At 48.5% G+C, this 22,282-nt stretch overlaps 1 protein-coding gene across 2 annotated transcripts in view; it reads right to left on the reverse strand.

Annotated features, from left to right (window-relative positions):
* The window catches only part of lrp8 (low density lipoprotein receptor-related protein 8, apolipoprotein e receptor), a 91,393-nt gene that overhangs the window by 39,822 nt on the left and 29,289 nt on the right, over nucleotides 1–22,282 (reverse strand). For both annotated transcript variants that reach the window (XM_048976087.1, XM_048976088.1), the window contains one exon: nucleotides 308–430. In XM_048976087.1, the coding sequence (XP_048832044.1) occupies nucleotides 308–430 (123 nt within the window). The remainder of the gene's footprint in view (nucleotides 1–307; nucleotides 431–22,282) is intronic.

The raw sequence follows: 22,282 nt of genomic DNA on the forward strand, positions 1-22,282 counted from the left end.
TTGAACCATGGGATCTGCGCTAGTTAATTCACATCACCCTCCTCTGTTAGCTTTGAGGGGAGGGGTCATAATATTATGTACCAATAACACGACCGCAACACAAAGCGCTTAAAACGATTAATTAGACGGGGATTATTTAACCAATATATGCGAGTCAAAGGGGGGGTGGGTTGGTGATATTTTGACCCAGGATTGGGAAGTATGCACGGGAAGCCTAAACAGGAAGTTAAGCGTGACCACTTCCTGTGTGACCACTTCCTGTGTGACCACTTCCTGTGTGACCCGTTCCTTCTTGCCCCCTACTTACTGCACATGGACTCCGCCTCGTCGGAGCCATCCGGACACTCCGGCTCTCCATCACAGCGCCACCGCGAGGGCACGCACTGCCCATTTCTGCAGGCGAAGTCCGTTGTGGCACATGTCTTCTTCGCTGCTCCGGGAGAAAGAGAGAGAGAGAGAGAGAGAGAGAGAGTGAGAGCAAGAAGGGGGGAGGGGGGGGGGGGTTAGGGGTTAATGACAAAACGCAGTTGCCGGTAAATCACCACAGGTAATAAATCGCTCGCAATCGCTGGACGCGGAGATCACCTCAGTGCCAGTGTATGGAGATTAACAGCGTATTATTCTGTGAGGGATGTCAGGGGGGCATGGATTGCTTGGGGGGGGGGGGGGGGGGGGGGGGGTGGACAATCGTGTCAAATCTCCCCACCTACTCTTTGCTTCATTATCAGTATGAATGTTTCCTGTGGCCAGAGTTAATGTTACAGATCTGAACCACTTTAGGGGAAAGAAAAAAAAAGATGATAATAAAAAAATATATCAGACAAAAATCCTGAGCCCTGCAGCTCCCTGGTCCTCACAAAAGAAGCACTTACACTTCAATCAGCCACCAGACGCCATCCGATGGCAAAGGAGCCTCCCGCAGGCCTGGCCGGCGATGCGGACACTCGCCTTTAACACCATTTGGAGAACGCAAACCCCAGCGGGGGGGGCACCGGGGTCTTATTTACATTCAGAGATGGGGCTCACTTTGAAAAGCACCATTGACTTCTTCCCTTATTCAGAAGTAATTAAATAGTCAATGTTGTTTATGCAGATGGGAAACGCCGGTGGTGTTCAAGGCGCATGGGTGGCAGGGTACGTTCCTCCGGGGGACGCTGAAGCGATAATGATGAAAACAACCAAAGGTATTCAGATGGCCTGCTGTACGTATGCTGAATATATATGCTGGGTATATATGCAATACATCTAAGTCAGAAATCAAGCAAAGCCTTGGGAACAATTAAAGGGAAATCAGCTCATCCCTTTAACAACGCATCCCTTTAACAACGCATCCCTTTAACAACGCATCCCTTTAACAACGCATCCCTTTAACAACGCATCCCTTTAACAACGCATCCCTTTAACATGGGAATCAGCTCATCCCTTTAACAACACATCCCTTAAAACATGGGAATCAGCTCATCCCTTTAACTGAATTACTAACTGATGTTGCACACTGTGGCTTCCAACAATAAAATAAAAAAAAAAAAGAAAAAATGTTGAAGAAAAATAAAATTGAAGTCTATAAAAGATATTCACATACCTAAAAAGGTTAAATGAGCAATCAGACTTCTGCTCACAATCAAAAATGAGATTAGGAAATTTGCAGGGATGACATATGGGCAGCACTGCTTTTGATCTGACGTGTCTCGGATAACCTTGAGCTCCCGGGGGATGGCGGGGGGCAGCCGGACCAGTACACACGACGTGGATTCTCCCGCACGCCCCGGAGCGGCAGAAACACGGACGTAACCGGACACGCCATTCCTACGCTCGGCACCTTCACATTTACTGCTCATAATTTCTTTGAAATTCATATAGAATAATGTGGTGGGCGGGAGGAAAGGGGGTGTTGAGGGGTGATGAATGGGGGGAAAAAAGGACGGAGGAGAAAACACAAAGCAGAGGATTAAGGAAGAGGTGTGCAGAGGTTTCCGGTACCAGAATGACTCCTCCAGAGACTAAAGTAATCCCTGACTATGTCCCTGATCACCATATCGGGATTTAATCTCCCTCCCCACCCCCAGCATCTCCTAGACCGAGCGCTCTGATAACAAGCCCCAGAACGCCTTGCAATTCCGGAGAGTCCCATGTTTACTCAATCTCAAGGTTGATGCTCGAAAAGGGGGGACACTTGGAGGACTTTTTAAGGCACAATAAGCGGAGGCCTGTGCTGCTCTCTCTCGGGATAATTCCCCACATTCCCCTTACAGTGTCCTCTTCTTCCTAAGGTACCGATTCCAACACCGTAGTTTCTCAATTTTAATCATGTGGCCCAGCCAGATGCTCCTGGTCCGCAGCACAGTTCTTGCTCACAGGCCCCCGATTCTCCCTCCAGCTGCCAGAAGGATAGTAATCCACAAGCTGTCCGTGTCGTATAGCGAGCGCTGGGCGGCCACACAGGCCGGACTGGTCCTCTGGGCAGGCGTGGAAGTGGCATGGAGGCGCTGAAGAAGACTAGGGGACGGGGTCAAACGCTCAGATGCTCACGTGGTCCAGGAACACAATCTCTTATTCAAGGCGTCCAGATGTTCCAGGTGGGAAGGTCGTCCGTCGTCATGCCGCGCATCATATCCTCAGCCCAGCTGTTCTTTTAGGGTATATCATTATTCCTCCCGGGACAATAACAAACGTCACTCGGAAATGTCCATTATACTTTATGAGGCTGATTAGCTCCAGACCTGACAGGCGATCGCAGATCACACGAGCAACCGTTGGAAAATGAGCACGAAACGAAACCGAGTGGCGCTCGTTAATCTCCGGGTGATTGGCGATAAGGAGCCGGCGGAGGTCGTTGTTAACGGGAAGAGCCTCCCGAGTGACCTCATTAGAGCGGCTCTGCTGTGTCTCCCCCCCGGGGGGGAACGGGGAAGTGGTGAATCCCCTAACCAGCCAAAGACACCAGACTGCAGAAGCTCAGGAAAGTTTAACCTTGATAAATTGTTTAAGATGCACTTACTCAGTATCTATTTAGCGGAATAAAACCAACTATGAATGCATCTTTGGATAAAACTGTCTGTGCTTAATAGTGAACTGCACCCATCCACCCATCTGTCCATCCATCTGTCCATCATGCATCCATCCATCCATCCATCCATCCATGCTTAACCATATATCCAGTACAGGGCCACAGAGAGTCTGTAGCCCATCACGGGCAGCCCAGGGCAAGAGGCAAGGACACCATGGGTGGGATGCCACGCCAACGCAGGGTAAAGAAATAAAACACAATTAATTTTTTAAGCATGATGGAATAACATTAATAAAATAAAATGCAAATATTACTAAAACAGGTGAAAGTGGCATAATTCTGGGGCGAAGTAATTCTGAGTATGTGTGTGCGCGCGAGTATTCCTCTCAAAATGGGCCCCCTGGAGGAGGGGAGAGACAGTCATCAGAAGAGCCCCGAAAGCCCCGGAGCAATGCTGAGATGTGCCCCTCCCCCTCCATTCATGCTTCTCCTTCACAGACAAAACACCCGCTAGGTTTAAAGGCACATACGTCTGTGTGTCTCTGCCCCGAGGGCGGCCCGCTGCGCCGATACTCCAGCACTGCCAGATCTGAGGGATCAAAGGCGTCTGTCACAGTGTCACCGACGTGCCACGGCGCCGCCCTGCTGGCGAGACCTGGAAAGCCCCCAAGCACCAAATAATTGGCCAGGATCGAAGCGCAAACCCCCATTTCCGGGTGCTTATCCTTCTGAGACGATCCATGCTACTCTTTCTGCGGACACCACGCCACCACAGAATCTGCTGTTGCAAGAAGAAGAAGGAGGAGCCCCAATCACAGGCCCGCAGGCCATGAAGTCGAGGTTCTGTTTGTTCAGAACAGGACGGCATTCTAGGAAAGCAGACAGTCCACCATGTTTGGTCTTCGCCGAACTGGAAAACCAGACAGAGAAGGGACTTGGGAGGGGTGCTTTGTTTGCTCTGGCTCTCGCTCGCTTCAACCTCATTCTTCAGTAGGATGCATGACTGAAGGATGCAAAAAGCTTCTAATTACACTAACGAACATCTAGCGGTGATCGTGGCGCGGCTGGTGGTGCCAGGCACTTGGAGCAGGTTCCTCTCCGAATCAGGCCGGTGCCGGATCGATCGGAAACACCAGAACCTCGGCTTGTTTTTCTGGGATTCGTGTTCCCTGGAAAAACATCCACACAAACAATAAACGGAGTGCATGTCCCAGGGCAGAGGGTGGGGGCATTAGCATTGGGGCAGGGTTTTGCAGTTAGGCTGCAAACAAAAAACTCCCGTTGTTAAGGTGAATGGGGGGGGGGGGGAGAGCCCCAATTAAGATAAACTCCTCAGATTTGGCGTTCTCACTTCAGACCGGGTGCTTGAAGCTCGGTGGGACTTCATGATAAAGGACACCATCAGTCAGCATATGAAATAGGGCGCAGGATGGAATATTCTGGAAAACGGAGGGAGCTGCTGGAGAAGACTGACAGGGACAGGGTTGGGGGGGGGGTGCAGCCTGACAGGTGCGGGGGGCATCCGGTGAGAGCCCTGACAGCCGCGAGACGGACTCGCTTATTAGCCTAGCATTTGTGTCACCCGCCCCGCACGCCCATTAGCGCAGTTTCCCCGCCTGACCCGTGATCGTCCCTGAAGACGAACCCGGACGCCCCCACTGCCGCTCTGTCCCTACAACGGCGGTGCCACCCTGCTGGTCGTGAAGGACAGCTCATGTGGACCGCAGGAGCCGCGCTTAACCCCCCCGGCAGCCACGGCACCCAATGGCCCTGCCGGTAACGGACAGCGACGGAAAGACGCCCCCGTTAGCTTAGCCACCTCGGCTGATCATTACGGCCCTGACACTAGCGGCTAACGAGCGCCAGCTGACTTCCCACAATCCCTGCGGGCGTGATGTGCGACTGACAGGGCTGCCGATGCGGAGAGATGCGTCCCACGCGGAGTAAGATGGGGGAGGAGGGCATTGTCCTTCTGAGACATTCGTCCCCTTCACCTGAGCCTCATTATCATGGGGTTCCATTTAAAGTCCAAACTCCACAGTATCCCTTACGGACCCGACTCCCGTTTAGTTATCCGATTATCCGTTCACCAAAGGGATCATTTCAGTGTTCTGGGAGTCCTGCAGCCTAATCCTCCCAGACCGACACTGGTTTAGTGGGTCCATTTCCATTCCCTGCCCAAACCCCTTTCCGGACCCTGACTCTCCTCGCTATAGCAACCTGACGCACCATCCTTCAGCAGTTGGGCCGTTGGTCCCTGAGGCACCCCGTCAGCCATCAGGACCGATGGAAATGGAATTTGTGCTGGCACAGGTAAGACGCAGTGAGCTTCTCCGAAGGACCCCACCTCCGGGTCACACTGGCAGGCCGTCTTTCAGCTGCCAGAGCTGGGAAGTCAGGTCTGGCTCATCTATTTTTATCAGATAATAGCTGTCAGGATACAGCCTCTGTCCACTCTTCTCCCCGGCGGTGACGGGTGAATAAAAGCCGGGTGCTGGCAGACCGTCTCTCAGCGCTTGTCCTGTTGGCGCAGTGACCTGCATACCTCCCGCAGAGCCAGACACTCGCCACCCTCGCACCACTCCCCGATTAATCAAGTCTGATACAATCTTGTCAGAAGAAGCAGCTTAAGAAAGCCGGGCACTGTCTAGCCGCGGCTCAGGATGTCAGCCTCAGTCATCATCACGCATAAATAAATCACGATGCGGAGATTACAAAGCAGAACGCCGAGTCCCCCCCCCCCGACAAGTACTTTTTGGTCCAGATTACATCCATAAAAGAAGACCGAGACATACCATTCTCAAGACACGGGGGGGGGGGGGGGGTGACAGGGCTACAGCCACCCCCCTCCCACTACACTGAGCTGTCCGGAGATTTCCACTGATGACATGATGCAATTGTTTTCTCTCTGACATAGGAAGGCAGTCAAAATTCTGTAATGGCATGGCGATAGCTTACAAACCAATATAAACCCCCCCCCGCCCGCCTGTCCAGTACCCCTTTGTTTTCATCCTGCCCTCCACGCTCTTTGTCTAGCGCGTGCTTTGCGACCTGCGTTGGCTGTCCTGGTGCCTCGGGTTGCCCAGTGTCTCACCGCCCTGGTCTACAAACCACCCATTAAGCACGTGGACATTACTTCTGGCAAACTCCCCACACCCCTCACACATGCCGATATGTCCCCTCAGACTGCCTGGCATCACAAGACACTGGAGAGGATGCAGAACAAAACAACCCTAACCCTAGAAGCTTTGAATATTAATATTTTATTAACATTGAAAGCCTTTAAATGCACTTTCACCCACATCTACCAAATCCCCCCTGAGAATAAGTACTCGGGTTCTGATTCAGATTCAGACTGAAAGGGAAAGTTTCAATTAAACATCTACAATCCCATTAGGGGATTTGCCTTTCATTTCAAGGCAAAAATCATCTAATAGCCATCTAAACATGTTCCCACAATTCATTTCAGACAGGGATAAAAACTGTAAAACAAATCTAAAAAGAGACAATGAGTAAACAACAAAAACAGTAAAAAATAAAGCAGAGATTTGCATAACTGTTAATAACACATACCAGCTGGGAATACATGCAAGTTAAAAGTGGATTCATTTTCCAAAAAGATCTCCCGTTAGACAGGAAAACCTTCACGGATGGAGAGGCTGTGCAGGAGATTGGTAGGGCATCTGGGGTAACCTGGAACATTCTAAGGCGATCCGGAATATGTTGGAATACCTAAACCTCATATTGCATTTTGAATATTAAGGGATGGATATGGCCCCCTCCGGTCGCCTACGGTTACGGCCAACCGGGTGATGGGGGCGATCAGCATGGGTGTCAGAGCACGTCAGGCAAAAAGGAGTTCCTGTTCCAGAATGCTTCCCAGTCACCCGAGTGTATCCAGGACGACCCCCTCCATCAGAATACCAATGGATATCCCCCCCCCCCCCCCCGTCGTGTCACCCTCCGACAAGTAAACAGAAACCCGGGACCAGAGAGCCCGTGGGGGAAACTGAGGGGGCCGGGGGCCACATCCCTCCTCACAGCAAGCTACGAACGTGACAGGCCCCCCCAGAAAGGTTTGGGGGGGGGGGGGGGTGTGCCCTGTCACTGTGTTGGACCCTGGAACAATGGCTCGGTCTTCACTAATATCCAAGATGCAAATCTGCTTCTCTAAATAAAGAGGAGCGAATCCTCTTCACAGTCCCCCCCCCCCCCCCCCCCCATCCCGGAGGGGCCCAGTGCAGACCTTGCCAGACCAGAGCTTAGCAGTCACCAAAGGTGCCAGAATGGATGGATGGGTGGGGGGGGGCAGTGATCACTGGCAGGTGAGAGTATTTAATATTCCCCTCTCTTGGATTCCTGGTTTACGGAGTGTTGGTGGGGGGATGGGATTTTTCCTTCCAGTGATAACTGGTTTAAAAGACTAAATATATTATAGGCAGAGAGTCTGCGGTTTGACGCATCCATGCTGAAAACTGCCCCCTTTCCGGCACCTTCCGGCAGCTGATTTTTAGACATTACAGAGAAATAGTACGTTTTCCCTGGCTTACAGGCTCTGTGACCTTAAAAATGCTTGCCACACCTAAACACGCTCCCACGACAGTGGAAAGATAATTTCAATCTGCATCAGTCCCTCCGCTTCCAGGAGGTCTCTGTTAAATTCACTCCAAAATACTGCATTCTATTAATAAACCTAAACCGAAATTAAATTAGTAAACACAGCTCCTTTAAGGGTCGATTTCTGGTCGTCTCATTTACGGAGACGGACTCGGTCAGGTGACCCGCCACACGGCACAACAGCTGACTAACAGAATAATCCTGCAAGCCGGCCGCTCTGCTTCTTAATTAGCAGCGTGTCGGGCGATGGGGCTCGTTTGCCGGATCTGCCACACTCCAAGACACCTCGCGGGAACACGGAAAACTGCGGGAAATCCAACATTCCGCCAGCATCTCCCAGGCTGAGGTCACCCTGAAGGCTTTTTGTGACGCGGCGTGATGGATGCCATCGCCACGTACACGCAGGAACAGCTAATGACACACTGGCCGCAGTCAGCCACGCCCCCCTGCAGCGTGGGCGCACAGCAGGGAGGGATACCAGCGTCCTTAACGAAGGACATCCCGGCCCAGCTCATCCATTTAGGAGGCAAATTGGAAAGAGGCAGGAGGGATTCCTACTAGCCGCCAAAGGTAGAGCTTAACAGAGAGGCCCAGAGGTCGGGGGAATCGGAAGATTCGGCAGGGAGACGGAGTCCGCGTTAGCTGAGCCCACGTGACCGTGATCAAGCTGGGCGAGGATGGAGGGAAGCAGATCAGGCGACGAGGCTATCGAGGAACAGAGGGACCAGGGATGGCTTTCGGAGGAGAGCACCCACTTGAGGAAAAGCCAGGGAGGTGAAGCACGGTAACGACCGGATCACGAGCAGCGGAACAATTTGGAAAGTCCCGAGCTCAGAACAAGCGGAGAGACAGACATCAGGGTTGGTTCAGAACACTGGGGAGCAGCACAGACAACCAAACGCTGCTGTCTGGAGGGGCAGTGGGCCTGATGCCACAGGTTTCAACTGCACAGATTCATTATTTAGGAGCTGCTGAATGTCGCGATCGGCACAAAAGGAATATACACAAACTCTCATGCATTCTGCAGATACTTGTACGCAAAGTGACGCAGAATTGAGAGAGCAGGGTCATCCAGTCCCTAGAGCAGTTGGGGATGAAGTCACTCTGCCAATCCTGGGATTTGAACCCGTGACCTTCCACTCCTGGGCAGAGAGTCCTAACATGCAGAGTCACACACGCCAGTCCACGTGACACTCAAACATCCGTTTCTTCTTCTAACAGACTCCGTACCACGCGATCTCTGCCGCATCCGGCCAAAGCGGCTTCTGCAAAAATCCAATTAATCCCGGCAGCATGAGGCTGTGCTGATGCCCCGACTCCTACAGAAGTCAGAATAATGACTTAATACAAGACGCCATCTGGATATTTTCCAGCAAAACCCAGCATTCGCATCCTCCTCTTTGGCTACTGGCTGCATTCACAGAAAACATTCCAGATTCGATCCACGCACATAATTACACACATAAATATCTATGTACGGAAAATAGAAGATTCTTTTTTTCTTATAGAATCGTGTGGAATTTTAATGCAATGTTGGCAGCCCTAATAGATTCAGGCTGCTTCATGGAACCCAGACCCACCTGAAGATATCCAGCACAAGCCATATTTGAGGTTTAATGTTATCCTAGGTACAATATTCTGCATTCAGATATCAAAACTGAAGCCACATCAAAACTAAAAACTTTTCTTATGTAATCAGCCCAGATTATTTATTACACAAAAAAAACACCCAAATCAGATTCCTAACCACTTAAAAATGAGGAATACTGTTAACAGGTGGAAATATTGTCTGCAGGCATGACATAACATGAAATTAACCTGACTGTCATCAATAAATACCCATCTGCAATATTCTGAGGAGTTTACACCTGCAAAATGAATAATTCAATAATAATAAGCCCACCTGTCATGAAATCATAATTATGAAGAACTTTGAGATCATTCTCCTAGTCTGTTCCCTCCTGGTGAAGCCTTTCAGTCAGCGGAGATACCGTTCCTTAGACAAAAACATTATAATCCAGTTTCTTAGCTGCCCGGGACTTGAACCTGGAGGCTTCTGAATCTCTGAATCGTAATCAGTCAGGTTGGGTGCGTGTGTGTTTTTTTTCTTCATAGCTTCAGACTAGCATTTGACACGTTGCAGAGATGAGTCTCTGAAGCCAGGGGGCTGATGGGTAATTACTCCACTTTTTAACCGCCCACACACAAACAAAGAAGCCCACACGAGGCGGAGGGATATTTGTTATTCAAAGCCAGGTTTTCATTCTTAATTGTATCGGCAGGAGACCCCAGGAGAAGGACGACTCTGAAGTTTAATGTGTTATTCTTATTTAATGGAGAGCTGCCATGACTCCTGGGGATTTAGGGGTAATTCTGTGAAATGGGGAATGGGGGGGGGGTTAAAACCTCTGGTACGTGGTGGCGCTGATGAGTAAGGGCAGTTAAAAATAATAGACTGCGAATCTCTCTCAGTCACACACATGTAGACCAGGATCATTTTCCCTCCAAAATAAATTCCCGAACGTGACAGGCCCGGTGTGTGGCCATGCGGTGTGCTGCCGACTCCCCAGGGTTGGTTCCAGCCAGGCTCCGGTCCCCCCCACCTTGAGACCCCAAGCGGTTTCAGAAAACGGATTGATGGATGGATGGACACGCCCGGTCTCACACAGGAGATCGTTGTGCATCTGAACTCTGGCATCTCGCCTCCTGCTGACCACATCATGAAACAGCACCACCTTTTACTCACAGTGCTGATACCAGAGGAAACATGAGAATGGCGATAACCTGGCGGTCGGTGCGCAGCCCAGAGGCACGATAAACAATATATTCTTACATAAAAATAAATCCAATCCCACCCACATATACGAGATCACCCCCCCCCTTCCCCCCCAAGGGGGAAAGTCTTTCTTCAAAAGACGTTTTACAGCAGAAAGCTGTAATGATACATTTTTGTGAAACACTGTATGAACCAAAATGGCCGTAATGAAGAAACTCCACACATATTCAGGGGAAAAATATATCACGTTTTTAAGATATTAAAATAACGTGGTTGTTAATGTATTTAAAATCATGTAAGTGAGAGCACAGCTTGGTATGTATAATACTTTAAGGAGTATATATCCATAAAACAATCTTATCAAAATCATTTTTTTTTGTATGAAATGCTATATAATCTGGAAAGTCCTTAATTTGCATCCAAAGGTCTATTTAGCTAGCAGTAACAATAGAAGTTAAACTGAAAAACACTACATTATTCTCAATGCTAATGAATTACTTATTTCTAATGTAAAATGTAGTTTAAATTCTTATCAGCTGTGCTATTCTGAGGATAGATGAAGGTTGAACCTTCCCTGAGCTGGATGATTTGGTGATTAAAAGGGCAGGTTGTTTGAAGGAGGTTTCGGACGCTGGAGAAGCTCACAAAGCTACACTCACTCCCACCGGAAACACAGTGACATTATTCCTTAGTATTTGTGGAAGGTTTCCCACCCCCAATCCCCTCCTCCTGCAAAGGCGTGACGGCTGTAAGCTTTGAACCCGAAAGTGAATGCCGTCTCCAACACAGACCGCGGACTCCACAGAGCCCTCCCCTCCGCTCAGGGCTCACTGCAGAATCGCCCCCCCCACCCCCCACCCCATCAATGTCACCACAAGGATTTACTACGGCCCCCCTGTCAGGGTCTTGGAGGTGGAGCCAATGCACCCCCCTCCCCTCCGGCCCCCAACAGCGGACGACCAACAACTGGAACCACAGCACACAGGGAAACAAAAGGCGTCGGGAGAACCACCCATGAAAGAGAAATGCATGAAAATTCTGGTGTGAGAAGACTTTCTACTTTACATACTTCATATGAAAGGGCATTTCTCTGCTGGGGAAAGCAGGGGAAAACATTAAAAAGAAAATTCAGCATGAGATTTTCATACTGCGAACGTTCCCTGCTGATCAAAAGTAAGGCAATCAAAAACAAAATCAGACAATATACTTCCAGAGAAACTCGTCCATCATTACGGGACTAGATTAAGCGCGTGCAGGCACACGTAATCACGACCACATCGTGACACGCAAAGCTCCTCAGCCCTGCTGGGCCCCGAATCTCGAAAGCGATTCCCAAATGAAAGGAATCCACCCCACCTGCCAAGGTATGATTCATACAGGAACCAGTACCTCCTCCCAGAATCCCCATCTACGGTTGTATTAAGCCATGATGGATGGGTGTAACCAGAGCTGACCCTGTACACAGGAGTGGAAAGACCGGCTTGACCCCATGCACACACACCCTCCCCTGGACCACGTTCTCCTGGTTCCGCTGAGCTCTGGAACCCTGCATATCTCGCAGGGATGGAGAGAGCCTCACCCAGACGGACGTTTAAAAATGCATGAAGACATCAGCAGACGGGGCCGACCCGTGTACAGGCGGCTGTAGACGGTGCCGCCCTGCAACCCTGACAAACTCTTACATGGATGCAACACGCCTCGCTGCCACGGCAACGCCGTCTCCTACATAATGGATGGGAGTAGAATTCGATTTGTTTCAGTCTGTTCTGGGGCTACAACGAAAACACTCCACGTGTTTTTCACGTGCAAGGCTAGAGCGGGAAGGGGGGGGGGTTATATCATATTTTAAAACACTACAGCTACACTGAAGCTAAATGCCTTTTTATGATATGACTGTCTCCATCCATCCATCCATTTTCCAAATCGCTTATCCAACTGGGTCACGGGGGGTCCGGAGACTATCCCGGAAGCAATGGGCACGAGGCAGGGAACAACCCAGGATGGGGGGCCAGCCTATCGCAGGGCACACTCACACACCATTCACTCACACATGCACACCTATGGGCAATTTAGCGACTTCAATTAGCCTGTGGGACTGTGGGGGGAAACCGGAGTACCCGGAGGAAACCCCACGACGACATGGGGAGAACATGCAAACTCCACACACATGTAACCCAGGCGGAGACTCGAACCCGGGTCCCAGAGACGTGAGTGCTAACCACTGCACCACCATGATGACTGTGGGCAGTATCAGCAAAGACATTCATCCATTGATAGTTTTCTGTACGAAATTCTTTATTATCCAGCACTGGCTCCTAATTTATTAGCAAAAAACAACATTAATTTTGATGGTAATTGATAAACATATTTTTAACAGATCATTTACATCCTCATTATCAACTGTGAAATTCCTGAGGATAATAAGATGAGGTATCCTCAATCTTCAGTTAAAGCAACCAGTCTAAATCTAACACCATATAAACGTAAAAAGGAACGAAACAAGTAATCAGCCAATCAGCTTGCTCGTATGAGCAACTCGGTCCACCGTAGCGCGTGACCTTGCATCGCTGCGGTGCAGCAAACACTGAGCATCGTAGCGTTTAGCTACACGTTTGGGTAAGAGCAGGGGCAGGAACTTGCTAATGGACCTGGAGACGATTCCATGCCCAAGCAGAGTCCGGGAATTAGGCCAAGATGAGAAGGGATAACAGGGCAGCCCGTGGCAGCCAGAGATCTGGGATATTTAATTCCAAGCTGCGACATCCGAGTTTGGACAGCAGAAAAAAAAAGGATCTCTTTCATCGTGTCTTTTTATTACGAACAAACTACATACATATTTTATACCCTTTAAAAAGCTCATTTGCTTAAATGTGTGCAGTATATTCAGATATTACTTTTTTAAAAGTCTTTCCTCACAGCGGCCTTAGATACACAGAATACTTTCATTAGTATGTATTTCTAGTGTTTATTATGGGAAGAACTTGTGTGTGTCTACGGGTCCGTGGAAGTGAGGGCATCTCCAGGGGCCCCAAACACCTAGAGCGGAGGGGCTCAGGAGCCTCAGGGGCCCCAAACAGCTACAGCGGAGGGGCTCAGGAGCCATGGGGGCCTCAAACAGCTACAGCGGAGGGGCTCAGGAGCCATGGGGGCCCCAAACACCTAGAGGGGAGGTATCCAGAAGTCAAAGAGTGCAGTACAGTGAACACATTCTACTCTGGCTGTTGATGAAACATTGAAGCTCTATATCTATAATTATAATCAAAACTGAAAATTACATCTTAAAGCTAAAAGCATGCAGGAATTTGAATATTTATGGTATACCTGCAATATTTCAGTCCAGTAAAAGCAGCTGGAAGACGGGCGTGAAATTTTATTCCGAGGCATAAATTAAACGGAGGATCAAAGAGCATTAATGAAAGCCTGGAGTTAGGCTCTCTGAGGCCTGCACAGGCCCAAAGCCTCCTGGACTGCACCGCCCTGGGGGGGGAACAACCCAGAAAGGCCTAAAAACCCAACAGGCGATCGAAGGGAAACTCTGGCTTTCTTATCCACTGCGACTCCTGCGGTCTGATTAAATTTAGATCACAGAAAACCCACCGTAAAAGACGGAATCTGAGAAAAACTTCTGGTAGGAGAGCTCTGCTGAAGCTAACAGGTGCGCAGAAGTTTCCAGACTCTCTCTCGCTTCTCCTTTTTTTTTTTCTTCTCCAAAATCACTGATCAAGGTCTGGAATGATTTCATTGATCACAGTCAGGATGAATTTCAAATCCCAGCATGCATCAGAAGGCTTCTAGTCTGACAGTCGAGGGGCTTTGATGTAAAAGCCTACCCTTTGGCAAAGAGAACATGGCGCTGAGCAGTCTTTTATATATTTAAATATCATTGTTTTTGGAGGTTTGTTGGTGAGGTTTTTGAGGTTGATGAAGCTGATCACGCTCAATACCAGGTTTAAGTGCAAGTGGTCCATGACCCAATGAGAAGACAGGCTGTCGCTAGGAGAAATATTACATCATCGCCGGCCACCGCTCACTCCTCACTGTTTTAATGCTGGTTTCCTTCTACTACTCTGGTTTCCTCCAGAAGTACTAATAGGCACATCGGTGTAGCATAAACTAGGGTGTTAGGGTGTGGTGGAGTGTGTGTGTGCGTACAAGTGTGTGTTTGTGTGTAGACTGTAAAATGTCAATAGAAAAACAAACAAACACAAACAGCAAAAACCACCCAGACAAACTACAGCATCGCTCAGTAATATCTGCGACATGGAAACAACGCAGGCAGGAGTATTACAGTGATTAAAGGCGTCATGCTGTTAGCGATAGCAGTCAGAGACAGTGTGGCATTACGCTCTAATCCCGTGGCTTTAAAACCGCAAATCAACACGAAATAAAACCCAGTTCGGTTTGGAAAAGCGGCGGCCGTATAACATAAGTGAACGGAAATGAGCTTCCAGTAAAAGCATTTATTTCCCTCCCTGAGGCTTAAAGGAACACGCTGGCTCCAGGCGTGCCTGGCATTCCCGCTAAGCATCAGCATCAGCGGCGCGACCTGAAATGCGGCATTTTCCCACCTCCGTTTGTAGCTGCCCTGTGGCTACAGTCAGACTCACTGGAAGCCTTTCGGAGGGGAACTGGGCGACTGAACCAACTAAACTGTCATTACACAAATCACAAAAAACAACTTCAAACAACTGGCTCATCTTATATGGTCAGTCTGCCCAGGATACCAGGGGTGGGTTTGTTTATTGTAGGACCCCCTAAGAAAGTAACCCCCCCGATCCCCTTAGAATAGTAACCGTCTGTGGTCAGCAAGGGGCTCCCAAACCTTGGGGGGCCCTGTGCAGAAGTGTGGTTTGGGTGGTGATGAGCACCATCACTGAAGGCAGCAATAAAAGTATTAGTCCCTCTGAGAGGGGGGGTCAGAGTCCATTATGAGGTTTGAGTCAGGTGACCTCCGACTCTCTCCTCAGACGTGTATGGCTGCTTGTTTAGCTTTTTTCAGCGACCTCGTAACCCTGACCGCCAAGCCCATTTATCCCACATGGGCCCATTACCTCATCAGCTACTCTTTCATTGGTCCCCCCTACCCAGAAACCCCAGCCCCTCGCCCCCAACACAGATATAGGCACACTCCAACACCGGATTACATTCAGTTCCCGAACTTCCCATTTCACGGGTCTCTGTGTTTACACCTGAACAGCTTTCTCCGCTGAAAAGTAAATAAAAAGAGCATCAAAGTGAAAGGTCGGGGACGCAGCGGGGGGCCAGTTGTGTCAATCCCACACGTTTGGTTGTTAACGGTTTATCGACCCACACACCGTCCAAAAGTGGCTGGAGAAGACAACCAACCTCAACAGCAATGCTAGGGGCAGACCCCCCCCCTTCCCCCCCCAGCCCGACGTCTCTGCAGGGCTTCCCACGTTAGCCGCTTTAAACAAAAAGGAATTACATTTTTTTAGATTTATTTTCCCCTCTGTCTATTACGAGGGCTCAGGATGTTGGGCTGATTGAGTCATTTATTTGGATTTCCAGGCAGGTCACACTTCAGATCCTCAGCCGCACCCCGCCGGACCCGTCTCATGTTCAACTCCACCTTCGAAATGATTTTTTTCCACGCTAAATTACACACAGCCAAGCCACTGCCCCAGACCGCACTGTGCTCTGCCATTTTTCTTACAAAGACAACCGAACACTTTAATCAGAACATTCCCGGTTGAAGGTGCTACTCCAGGCTGGAATTCCCACACCGCCTTCCCCACGCTTATCCTAAAAACGACACATTAAAAAAAATATGACACTCCTTTCAACGGAAAAACATCGTCAGCGTAAAATTTTATTAGCCAGAATAGCAGCCGAAAGACAGAAGGACAAAAACTGATAAACTCAAACTGCCCAGGACTGGATAATGGCTCCAGCAAACCAGATTTACAATTTTCTGCCACCTGAGTCAGGTACGCTGGGGGGTAACAGCCATCCCTATCAGCGCTGGACCACGGTATAATGACAGTGGGCAAGCAGCATTAACACCAACGGACAACCGGGCCTAACATCTGCCCAGCAGCGAACAGCAAACACTCCTGGCTTTGAATCCACTCCATCTAGGCGATAAGTGCCCATCCACAGTCATATCAGCATCAGGACCAGAGGTCCTGTTGAACAACGTAGAAATACCCGCTTCATCTAAAAATAAAACGGCGAAATAGCCAAAGCAATAAAACACGGTATTTCCAGAAAACGTACGCAGTGCGTACACCTCCCACCCTGAGAGGGATCTGGCATTTCCGAGGGAATCCTGCGCACTCCCCGTGCTGTACGAGGTCACCTCTTACATGTGGTTAAACACGACCGTATTCGCGGACTGAGCCGCGTTGGCTCCCGCACGTACAGACACACCAATAAAACTTTCAAATAAAGATCAAACTTTTCATACGAGATGCTCGCCTGTGAGGATGCATCGCGGCACTTTCAGTCTCGCCTATATTCTTGACAATCTTCACGTTTTTTCCCCCCAAGGGTTCTAACCCATTTGCTATTGGCTCGAAAGAAGAAGACTTCAAAAAAAGAAAACTAAGGTGTTAAATGCAACAGAGGTAGCTGTTCAACACCAGCAACCAGCGTGAGCGGAGCAGAAGTGGACATATGCGATCCGACACCCAACTTGGACCAGAACTGGCTGAAACCGGATGGGACCACGGGAGGGAGTCGGTAAAGAATACATCCTCAAATGAAAATTGAAAAACGTATCAGGAAAAAGATCCGACAGAATATGTAGCATAAGAAGATGGTGTTGAAGTGACTTCACTGCGGTAAATTTTACTCGACATACATTAATGCACAGTTGACGCAGTATGTGGCTCGACTTAATCGGCAGTGAGTTTGGGCGTATTTTTCGAGTTGGATGAGATTATGGGACGGTGTCATGTCCGATGACGGACCGGCAGGGCATTTTTCCACCGTCAGTGGCCATGACTTTGAAGGATACAGTGCTCACTGGCGAGTAACTGGAGCTGAGTGTACAGAGATGGCTTCCTGTCGAGTAACAGAGTGGCTGAGCCTGACAGCTCAATCCAGGTTCCTCTGACCCAGAGGGAAACGTCGCCCTCCCACTGACAGCTGAAGTGAGGCACGTGTAGAGATGCAATCGTTTTACACATCATTAAAAAAATGAAAGGAGAAGAATGTGTGTCTCCAGCACTGATGACTGACAGCTACTGACATGTCATAATGAAGATTTCCATCTGGCACGAAAATCCGAAACGGGAATGCAAAATTTCCCAGCTGGACAGTTCCTCCTCCTGTCCACGGTGCTTCATCAGGTACGCCTGGCACACGAAGATCCGGTAGCCCAACAGACATCATCTACCTCCTACAAATCGAGACCGGAATGTAGCACAGCAGCACGGGCTCCGGGACGGTGAAATCAGGATGGACCGAAATTTGGAATTAGAATGAAAGAAAAGTACACTAGTGTGCAAAAGCGCCGGGCAAAAAATGTCGAGAAAAAACATCATTTTCTTTGACAGATTTAAGTGATTTTCATGTCGGCGTAAAAGTGATGATATTTTGTCATTTCAAAACCTCTCTTAATGTCACCCCAGCATTTGCAGAAAAACACACAGACCTGCTAAAGCCTCATATTCACCTCACTGCAGATAAAAAAAAAAAAAAAAAAACTCTGTGTACCTAAAGGATCAACACCATTAACAGAATTCGGCATTAAGGATTAAGCGCTAACACCAGACGTGTGATTCACAACAATCGCTTTGGCTGCCAGGAAAATATTTACCTATAAGTGGTTTCTCCCGTGGACCTGTGTGACTGATTTCATTGACAGCCAGTGAAATCCATGGTGTTTAAAATGACCTGATACACAGAAGCGACTCGTCACGCCAGATCATAAGCTACTATGACAGGCGCGGGAGAGAAAAAAATAAATAAAAAATACGGCTCCCATTTGTTATGGAGCCTATAGATCGGTATGTTCAGCGTAAAATTAATTCACAACGGCTCCTATCAGGGTACGATCAAGGCGGTGAAATTTCTGCAGGCTGGTCGTCACCAAGACAGACAGACAGACGGACAAACAGACACTCTCCATTATTTCTGTGGGTAAAACCCTAATCCCAACTATTATGACCTTAACCCCAACCCAGCCCACGCTTTCAGCTTAAGTAACCAAACAAACTCCCTCATCTGTAACTGTAACCCTAATGTGTGCCAGTTACCATCTTCTTACACATACTGGGGGAAATCAAAATGGCGTTGGACGAAGGTCCATGCTTGAGTTTATGGGTCTGAGCTCCGGGCCTGAAGGCAGGACCTGTGTGACGTTTGTGTGCAGCACGAATCTCGCAGAATCCCGCAGAGGAGAAGGGCAAAATTGCTTCAATTAGCACAGTAATTACTTCAATCAAGTCCTTGATGAGACGGAGAACCAGGAAGAACCTACAGCCCAGCAGAAGCAGAGTGAGGAACTGCTGTGTCTGTTACGATGCACTTACCGTCGTTTGTCAACTCTGCGAATGATGTTTTATTCAGCGGCTTTTCAGATTTGGGAGGATTTAATTTGTGCACCAAAGGTTCATGAGATGCAGGCAGGTGCTGCTACACCTGCATGTAGATTTTTTGATAAAGTGCATCAGAGGAGCTCATGAGGGAGCAAGTGATGGACAGAGGAGGGACTGTGCTAGGGGGTGTCACAGGAGTCAATACGAGCCTCCCAGAGACCCCAGTCATGTGATTTTAAGCGCTTGTGGTCAGAAACCCCCAAGATCAATGTGTCCCTTATTCATGAGGTATTTGAAAAACTGTGTTCTTCTAACCAGCTAGCTAGCTACGATCTTCTGACGAAAGCCATTCATTTAGTTTTTGGATCACTGGAGGTGGGGGCTCAAACTGATTTTTTGAGGGGGGGGGTCGAAAACAATAAACGCACCTCTGCCTCAAGCTGAAGCACAGTTAGCAGTCGGGTAGCAGGAGCTACACACTCAGTGGTTCCTCAAAAGGTGATCGAGGGGAAAACGTCCGACTCAGCCAGCCAATGGGGGGAGCTTCTTCCAGTGGGAAGTGTTTTATTTATTTTGAGGAAAAAAGAGCCGTGTGGTTTTGGGAGGAAGTAATTCCCCCTTTCAAACATTTATTTTAAAGTAATGTTCTCTGCAGGAGACTAGCAACCAAAATATAAAACACTGCTATGAATTATGATCAGGCCGTATGTCCGATGCGCACACATGAAGCCGTCTCCCTATCTGTGATCGAGATTTTTCGGAAGCCACATGGTGGAACCGTTAATCTTCTCTAATAAATGACTCAGATCAAATCCTCCATTTGTTTGCATTGACAAAATTACAGATTTTCAGTTAATCTGATCCAAACTCCCAGATATCAACACAGGACAAAGACGCTAATTCGGTCTATGGATTCTCCGTCTGCCCACCGACTAAAGACAAACAGAAGTTTGATTCGTCTAAACCGACCTCAACCAAACGCAGAACAAGACGCGTTAAGTATGGACATAAAATGAACAGACTCAGGGGAACGACGGCAGAGAAATGTGGAGCTGCTAATTCAGTCGAGAACAGCAAGTTACACAATAGAATCGCCCGAGGAGGGAAACCCAAAGAATCCATTTTCAAATCTAATTTCATATCGTTATGCTAATTTCACAGAAAGTGTGGGCTGTTAGACCCGTGACCAGAATCGGCACATTAACGAAATAAGACATTTTTACTGACTGATGCTCATTCACGTCGCAAGGGAGAGGAAGGAGGCCAAAGATACAGGACAACATTTCTGCTGGGGATGCGGAGCCGTGTCCACATTTACATTTAAATTTATTTATTTAGTGGACGCTTTTATCCAGAGCGACGTGCAGGCGAAGCAGATAATACATCACAAGCATGCAGCTGTCAGGCTGCCAACTAGGCATGTAAGTGCAGCTAAGCTGAACGTCCAAAGGGTGCCCAGTAATTAATAATTTAAGTACGACCTCTCTGACTAAATCAAAATTAATTTAGATTCATTTAAATCCATAGGATTCCAGTACAATCTGCCGTTTTATAGCATCACATGTCCGACAGAGCGTTTCGCTGCTCTAGCCACTCACGGTGCCTGACCGAGGGGGAGCAAGTGGCAGATTTATACAAAACCCAATACAGCAAAGCCATATTCCCCGCACTGCAAATTAAATACCGCATTAAATAATTACAGGGGCGGCGGCGCATTATGAGGCGCCGCAGAAACAAACGAACGGCCAGCGTCAGCACGGTGCTCCAGCGAGTTGGCCCCGCGCCATAAAGCCCCCCCCCCCCCCCCCATAAGTAATACTTCCCATTATGCATCAGTACTGCCTTCAAACCCTAATCCTCATTTTATTAAAGGGAAACACCAAAAAAGAAACCAATATTAAGAATTACAAAGCTCAGCGGGCAATGAAATATTTCATTAAGGCACAATGAGCGCAAGTATGATGCATTAGAGATGCTCTCTAATTGAGGTGGGGGGGGGACTCCCCCACCATGTCTGGTTCCTGGGGTGCCAGACAGTCCAAAGACCCACCGCATTCCAAAACATTTTATAACCTGATGGAATTTAAATAGAACCTAAACACAACCAGCCTGGCGACAAAGCTCATTTTGTAAGGATGTTTGTTATTGTAGAATAATTTGTCTTTGATATAAATGTAGCTAATAGCTTTATTTAAAAATAGGAGTACGGGAGGCGATTAAATTGTTCAGTACATCAGAGCTTTACGGCCACAATAGTAGGGGGAATCGGAGGTCATTAGTTTCAAAAGACGCAGGCGATAAGGGAGCCTAAGTGGGAGTAACGTCAGACCTGGGATGGCAAGGAAGTGGCCCTTTCCCAGGTTCCAAGCAGCGCTGTGATGTCCAAGCTTTAATTTAATCTAGACAAATAAAAACACCAGAGCCGAATAAAATTTGCCTGAGGGAGTTTTACTGATTGGTTCAGAGAGATAACCAAATCAGATTGCAGAGGAAGTGGGTAAAAGAAGTGGGTCCAAGGAACTAGAGGAAGCAAGACCAGCCAATCAGATGTCTTGATCCCACTTCCTCTAGCTGCTTGGACCCACCTGCGCTACAATCTGATTGGTTATCTCTCTGAACCAATCATTTTTCATTCTGTCCTCAGAGCATTTTTTTGTACAAGTGAAACTTGTACAACAAAAAAAATTCAGTTTCAAAGAAATGACAGTCAAGAGAATGTTACACAATATGGGGCTTGGTGTCCATCCCCACCTGGGTTAATCTCCGAAAACAGGTAAATGAAGGTCACCACAACAGCCCAGCCAAAGGGGCTCATTTCTTGCGACTGGTCTTGACTCAACGAGAAGCAGGACATCAACCGGTACATGCAAATCGAGCAGCATGTCCCTGCATGGCATGCCCCAGGGTTTGGTGGTATTCCAAGCCACAGTGCAGCTCATCCTCTTAGCACAGAGCCGAAAGACAGAAGGTCATTTTACGTTACGCAACTGCATCGACATGACAAGCCTATAAAAAAAAATTAATCACTACGGTGGCTGATTATAGGCAATTATAAGCCGATTCCGGAAGTTAATCCGGTGGGAAAGTCACTGTTACTTTGGGTGAAGGAAAAATGAAAGAGTAAGTAAGGGACCTTCTCTCCATGCTGTCTTAGAGCATGGAAGAGGAGGGGGAAGGGGGGGCCTAACTGGGGGGGGGGGGGGGGGGAGGCGGGTCAAGGGGTAAGGCCTGACTGGAGGATCCTATGTATCGTCCAAAGGGAAAATATCAGCCACTGGGGTGTATGTCGGAGGCGGGACCAAAGCAGCACTAGTCCCAGGTGAAAGTTGATTGGCTCACGGAGCACCCCCTCCTCTGTCAGTCAACGATTGAAAACAT

The sequence above is a fragment of the Brienomyrus brachyistius genome, chromosome 15 (genome assembly GCF_023856365.1).
Source record: "Brienomyrus brachyistius isolate T26 chromosome 15, BBRACH_0.4, whole genome shotgun sequence".
Taxonomy (NCBI): Eukaryota; Metazoa; Chordata; class Actinopteri; order Osteoglossiformes; family Mormyridae; genus Brienomyrus; species Brienomyrus brachyistius.